General features: G+C 38.8%; 1 protein-coding gene across 1 annotated transcript; it reads left to right on the top strand.

The window, feature by feature from the left end:
* On the top strand, window positions 1-1,454 carry LOC101828384 (olfactory receptor 2AJ1-like). Its single transcript, XM_005077576.3, has one exon. It carries the CDS (start codon window positions 6-8, stop codon window positions 945-947), a length of 942 nt encoding a protein of 313 aa, XP_005077633.1. The 5' UTR covers window positions 1-5; the 3' UTR covers window positions 948-1,454.
* The last annotated feature ends 211 nt before the right edge of the window (window positions 1,455-1,665 follow it).

The raw sequence follows: 1,665 nt of genomic DNA on the forward strand, positions 1-1,665 counted from the left end.
GAGACATGATGGGACATGAGAACCACACTTTAAGCAGTGACTTTATCCTTTTAGGACTGTTCTCTTCTTCCCACACAAGCCTGGTGTCTTTCTCATTTATATTTTTCATCTTTATTATGACTATAACAGAAAATGCTCTCATGATCCTCCTAACCCACAGGGATTCTCGACTCCATACGCCAATGTATTTTCTGCTCAGCCATCTCTCCTTCATGGATATCTTGCACATTTCCAACATTGTGCCTAAAATGATTGCTGACTATTTGTCAGGCAGCAGGACTATTTCCTTTGCGGGCTGTGGTTTCCAGGTATTTCTATCCCTCACCTTGCTGGGTGGTGAGTGCCTTCTCCTGGCAGCCATGTCCTATGATCGATATGTGGCCATCTGCCACCCACTTCGCTACCCTGTGCTGATGAGGGACAACTCCAGTGGGCTCATGGCTGCAGGTTCCTGGCTTGTGGGGATCCTTAACTCCATAGTTCACACGTCTTTTGCACTCCACTTTCCTTTCTGTCACTCGAGGGCCATTGATCACTTTTTCTGTGAAGTCCCTGCCATGTTGAAGTTGTCTTGTGTAGACACATCACGCTATGAGCGAGGAGTCTATGTGAGTGGCATTATTTTCCTACTGATCCCGTTTTCCATGATCTCTGTATCTTATGTGCAAATTCTCCTCACTGTCTTCCAAATGCAATCAGGGGCCCGGCAGAAGTCTCTGTCCACTTGCTCTTTCCACATGGTAGTGGTCATAATGTACTATGGGCCATTCATCTTCACATATATGAGACCTCGCTCATACCATACTCCAGGCCAGGACAAGTTCCTGGCGATATTCTACACCATCTTGACACCCACCCTCAACCCTATAATCTACAGCTTTAGGAATAAAGATGTACTGATGGCTGTGAAAAACATCCTCCAAAATAATTTTCTGAGTAAAAAATGAATTGAAAAAGCCTGCATATTTTTGTGGCTTTTCTAAACTCACTTTAGAGCATGGTTCACACATTTACTTGAGTATGATGTGTGATTGTACAGAGGTACATATCTATATCCACATTTGGATGCCCCATGGTAAAGTTATGCTCTGCTGTCCTACAGTAACAATAAAATATCTAAGATGACTTTGAAAAAGCTGTTAATGTGTATATACGTTTAATACATATTATAGAATTATGTGTGCAAACTATTCTAGCAATTCTCTGAAACAGTGCAAAGGAACAAATATTCCTATTAAAATGGATTTATTCATTTTACAAGTAGCAATGCAGTAGACACAATATTTAATTGGGAAACTTTAACCATATCAAATCCAATATATTGAATAATTGTTGTTGCATGAATAATGTACAATAAGTAATTTAAAAGAAATTCCTCCTTCATGTTATTTACTTTTTTTGTGAAGACCTCAGTGTAGGATTTTGAGCTTCATGATTCTGTTGATTTCATACTGCTTTTGGGTTTATTTTAATTACCTTTGTCACTTTGTAGAACTTTCAACTCTCATACTCTGTCATTGGAGTGCAAAATGTTTTTCAATGATAATAAATTATTGCAGTTTGTGCTATTGATTTTCGTTAATGAAAGATGTGTTACTCTCTCTCTTTATAGGTTATTGTCTGATTTTTATTAATGAACACTCTATATGAAGGTTCTCAGGACAC

The sequence above is a fragment of the Mesocricetus auratus genome, unplaced genomic scaffold (genome assembly GCF_017639785.1).
Source record: "Mesocricetus auratus isolate SY011 unplaced genomic scaffold, BCM_Maur_2.0 Super-Scaffold_100008, whole genome shotgun sequence".
In the NCBI taxonomy this organism is placed as follows: domain Eukaryota; kingdom Metazoa; phylum Chordata; class Mammalia; order Rodentia; family Cricetidae; genus Mesocricetus; species Mesocricetus auratus.